This window comes from Lygodium microphyllum, chromosome 17 (assembly GCF_053477565.2).
Source record: "Lygodium microphyllum isolate KBCC chromosome 17, Lygodium_microphyllum_v1.1.10, whole genome shotgun sequence".
Taxonomy (NCBI): Eukaryota; Viridiplantae; Streptophyta; class Polypodiopsida; order Schizaeales; family Lygodiaceae; genus Lygodium; species Lygodium microphyllum.
Genome location: NC_141151.1, coordinates 18,492,633 through 18,496,936, shown reverse-complemented (window position 1 = coordinate 18,496,936; position 4,304 = coordinate 18,492,633). Strand labels below are relative to the sequence as shown.

The 4,304-nt window shown below is 46.1% G+C and overlaps 1 protein-coding gene across 1 annotated transcript; it reads left to right on the top strand.

The window, feature by feature from the left end:
• Positions 1-1,576: 1,576 nt before the first annotated feature.
• LOC148021638 (low affinity inorganic phosphate transporter 1-like) lies at positions 1,577-3,450 on the top strand. Its single transcript, XM_087696748.1, has 2 exons — positions 1,577-2,166; positions 2,355-3,450. Exons 1-2 carry the CDS (start codon positions 1,577-1,579, stop codon positions 3,448-3,450), a joined length of 1,686 nt encoding a protein of 561 aa, XP_087552874.1.
• Positions 3,451-4,304: the final 854 nt, after the last annotated feature.

Here is a 4,304-nt window from a genome sequence, read left to right as displayed (position 1 = left end):
CTGACATGTCTCCATATTATATCTCGTGTTTTGGGGGGCTCTTGTATATTAATCTAATATTTATAATTTTCATATTAATCAAATGAGAATTCCTTAATACAATATAATAATCCATGTAATTGTCGACATGTCTCCATATTATATCTCATATTTTTAGGGGCCTTTATATAATAGTCTCATATTTCTCATATTAATTAAATCCCATATTCTTTCATATTAATAAAATCTAGGTAAAGACTCATTAGTACTAAATACTTTTAAATGTAACAAAACATTTTCATAATCATTAGCTTGTAGAAACATTATGTACAAATTGTATCAACTTTTTAGATTTTATACATGTTGTATTATATATTGATATTTGAATTCACAATCTAAATTGTTACTTTATATTTATGTGTTGAAAAGTTTATGATGTGAATATATTATGGAGGTACAAGTTATCAAAACCGTGTTGTTAAAATATTTGTTTTATTCAGAGTTAAATATTATATATATATATATATATATATAATATTTTTAATCATTTAAAAGTATTATTTTATCTCAAACTAAATTTGAATCTCATTAGGTTATGCCCTAATTAATTTAATAATGATTAAAACCATACATTTTAATTTGTAAGCTTTATCTTTGTAGTCTCTTAACCTAATGACCAGTTAGACATGTCAAGTGACTATTATTTAGGGAAATATTATTTCATAAGAAAAAACCTTTATTTTATATAGGATTAATCTTTGTAAGCATCCTACTAACGATTTTATTAATCTAATAAGGTTACCATATATTTGATGACATGTTCCCATATTGTATCCTATATATTTTAGAGACATCGTATAATAATCCCATGTTATCTATCTATATTATATGAATCTCGTAGTTCATATTATGCAATCTAGCTTCCAACTCCACCATCCATCCGCACTAAGATAGGGAGGAACGTAAACGAAAGAGTGCATTCATGCTACATGACAATATGAGGAGAGAAGGTACACCTCCATGGAAGGATGTACATCAAAACTCCTTTCTATCCGAGCACCCATCCTAGGATCGAATCCCTTGCACTTCAAGAGTGAACAAGCACCGTAGAAAGGCCCCTCCCAACAAATCTAAACGACATGAGCACCGAAATCCACGTAGTCGCAACGTAATCACGTTTACGTGCGAAGGCTTCGAGGCTAGGGATCATGAAAAACATAGCCAATGTGCTCTGGAGTCTGAATTACACGCTGCTGTGGGGCACTAATAATAATAATAATAATAATATTACAGACTCAGAGCACAAGGACGAAAGAGGGGCGGAGCGGGCAAGATCACATTTCCAAGAAAGAGCAGATATGAAGCCATTGCCGAGGAAGAGCAGATATGAAACATGAGAACCTGGGGAATATGCACCGTGAATGTTCTTGCGTCGAGAGCGTGTATAAGCTGCTGGTCTAGATGTGTATGATCGTAGAGGACGGTTTGAGAGCTGCGGGTGATGAGGAGCAGTCGATGATAGCTTGTGTAATCTTAGAGCACTCCGGTGAAGAACCCTAATATCGTGCTTGGTGGTGCTAGAGCAGACGTCGAGAATATGGCTAGGGAGCAGTTGGAGGTGTTGACAGCGCTAGACAAGGCGAAGACGCAGTGGTACCATTTCACGGCAATAGTGATAGCAGGGATGGGCTTCTTCACGGATGCGTACGATCTGTTCAGCATATCGACGGTGGCGAAGCTGCTCGGAAGGCTGTACTACTACGACCCCAACAGCGGCGGGAAGCCAGGGGTGCTGCCGCCCGTCGTGTACGCGTCGGTGACGGGCGTGGCGCTGTGCGGGACGCTAATGGGCCAGCTCTTCTTCGGCTGGCTGGGCGACAAGATGGGGCGCAAGCGGGTGTATGGGATGACCCTCATGCTCATGGTGGCAAGCTCCCTCGCCTCCGGCCTCTCTCTGGGCGCCACCGCAAAGTCCGTCATGGCCACGCTTTGCTTCTTCCGCTTCTGGCTGGGCTTCGGCATAGGCGGGGACTACCCCCTCTCCGCCACTATCATGTCCGAGTATGCCAACAAGCGCACGCGCGGCGCCTTCATCGCGGCCGTCTTCGCCATGCAGGGATTCGGCATCCTGGGCGCCGCCGCCGTCTCGCTCATCGTCTCTGCCGCTTTCCAAAAAGCCTATTTCAGGCAAGCGAGCCTGCCCTGCCCTCTCTCTCTCTCTCTGTGTCGGCTTCAAGCACGGCCTATTCTCCATTCTCTGTTTTAGAAGGAATGTGTCAGTGGGAATATAAGAATTATAAGTAAAATACTCAGCGAGTTGGTATTGTCTTACAAAAAGCGGCAGTGTTGTTGTTGTGCTGTGCTGTGTGCGCCAGGGATACGTTCGAGATAGACCCCATCCAGTCCACGGCTCCCCAAGCGGACTTCGTGTGGAGGCTCATCTTCATGATGGGGGCCATTCCTGCTGCTCTCACGTACTACTGGCGCATGAAGATGCCGGAGACGGCGAGGTACACGGCGCTGGTCGCGGGGAACGCGAAGAAGGCAGCGGCGGACATGACGAAGGTGCTGGCAGTGGAGATCCGCAGCGAGCAGGACAAGGTGGACAAGATCCTGTCGGGTACGGACGGCGGCGGGGCATACGGGCTGTTCACGTGGGACTTCGCGAGGCGGCATGGGCTGCACCTGCTGGGCACGACGAGCACGTGGTTCCTGCTGGACGTGGCGTTCTACAGCCAGAATCTGTTCCAGAAGGACGTGTTCACAGCAGTGGGCTGGCTGCCGGGGGGAAAGAAGATGAGCGCGCTTGAGGAGGTGTACCGGGTGTCGAAGGCGCAGGCGCTCATAGCGCTGTGCTCGGCGGTGCCTGGCTACTGGTGCACGGTGGCGCTCATCGACAAGCTGGGCCGCTTCGCCATCCAGCTGCTGGGCTTCGCCATGATGACCGTCTTCATGTTCGCCATCTCGCTACCTTACGAGACCCTTAAAAAACACCCGAGCGCCTTCGTGTCGCTCTACTCGCTCACCTTCTTCTTCGCCAACTTCGGGCCCAACAGCACCACCTTCATCTTGCCGGCGGAGGTGTTCCCGGCGCGGCTGCGCTCCACCTGCCACGGCATCTCCGCCGCAGCGGGCAAGCTGGGCGCCATCATAGGCACCTTCGGCTTCCTGTACGCCTCCCAGGACACGCAGGAGGGCTACCAGGACCGCGGCTATCACACCGGCATCGGCGTGCGTAGATCCCTCATTATACTCGCCTGCACCAATGCCCTTGGCTTCTTCTGCACCTTCCTCGTCCCCGAGACCATGCACAGGTCCCTCGAGGACCTCTCCGGCGAGAACGACAGTACTGAGCTCTCCCCCAAACACGCCATCACGATGTCCAGATCGCAGAACAAGACCCTCACCAGCACCCCCACCGCCACCCCCACCCCGACCACCCCCACCCTCAGCGATCCGGACGTCATATAGACTACCATACGCAGTAGCACGGAACGCACCGCAATAAACAGACTTTGTAGCTTACCGTCTGTATCTATCAAGCTTGGCGCCATTGGTTACAAGTATTATCGCTGCATCTCATGATACGCTAAAATGTTCGATGTGTGTCGTACAAGCACACCAATCAACACCATTCCAATAACCTCATGGCCTATAGCCTAAGGAGTGTTCTAGTCCCGCCAAGCTGGTCACAAAATCTCCTTTCATCCTTGTGAAGTACCTAAAATGATATTATTTGGATTTTTTTTTTCCACTCACACAAATTTGGGAAATTTAAGTTGTTTGAGAAGCATCACTCAAATATATCACGCTTTGTTTAAGGACTATGTTCAACCTATTATGATCATGACAAGCATGGTTAAGTTATTCTTAGCTAGCTCTCACGATCTAGTGACTTATTTTCTTTTTTTGAACCCTAAAGGTACTTAACAATTGGCAAAAAATATCAAACAATACTTCACTTTTTAATTTATGGAGCAATGTTTGAAACCCTTTTGAATTCACAAAAAAAACACTTAATGACAATAATTTGTAAATTGTTCACCTATAAATTTGTCCACAACATTGATTGGATTGTTAAAATCCATTAACCATAATTGTTGCTAAGACAGTGCCAAAACTTGTGCATTAACACAACTTGAGCTTTTATGGTAAATAACTGAGATCCTTCTCTCATCATTATGGCTAGGACCTATTAGTGTCCGTACTAGCAATGCACATAACATCGATCACAATGATACAAATGAATTGGTAGAATTTTGACGCTTATTTTCCTATAGCAACGCTTCTATAGAAAAGCATGTTGTCGGAGCCTCCAAGTTAGA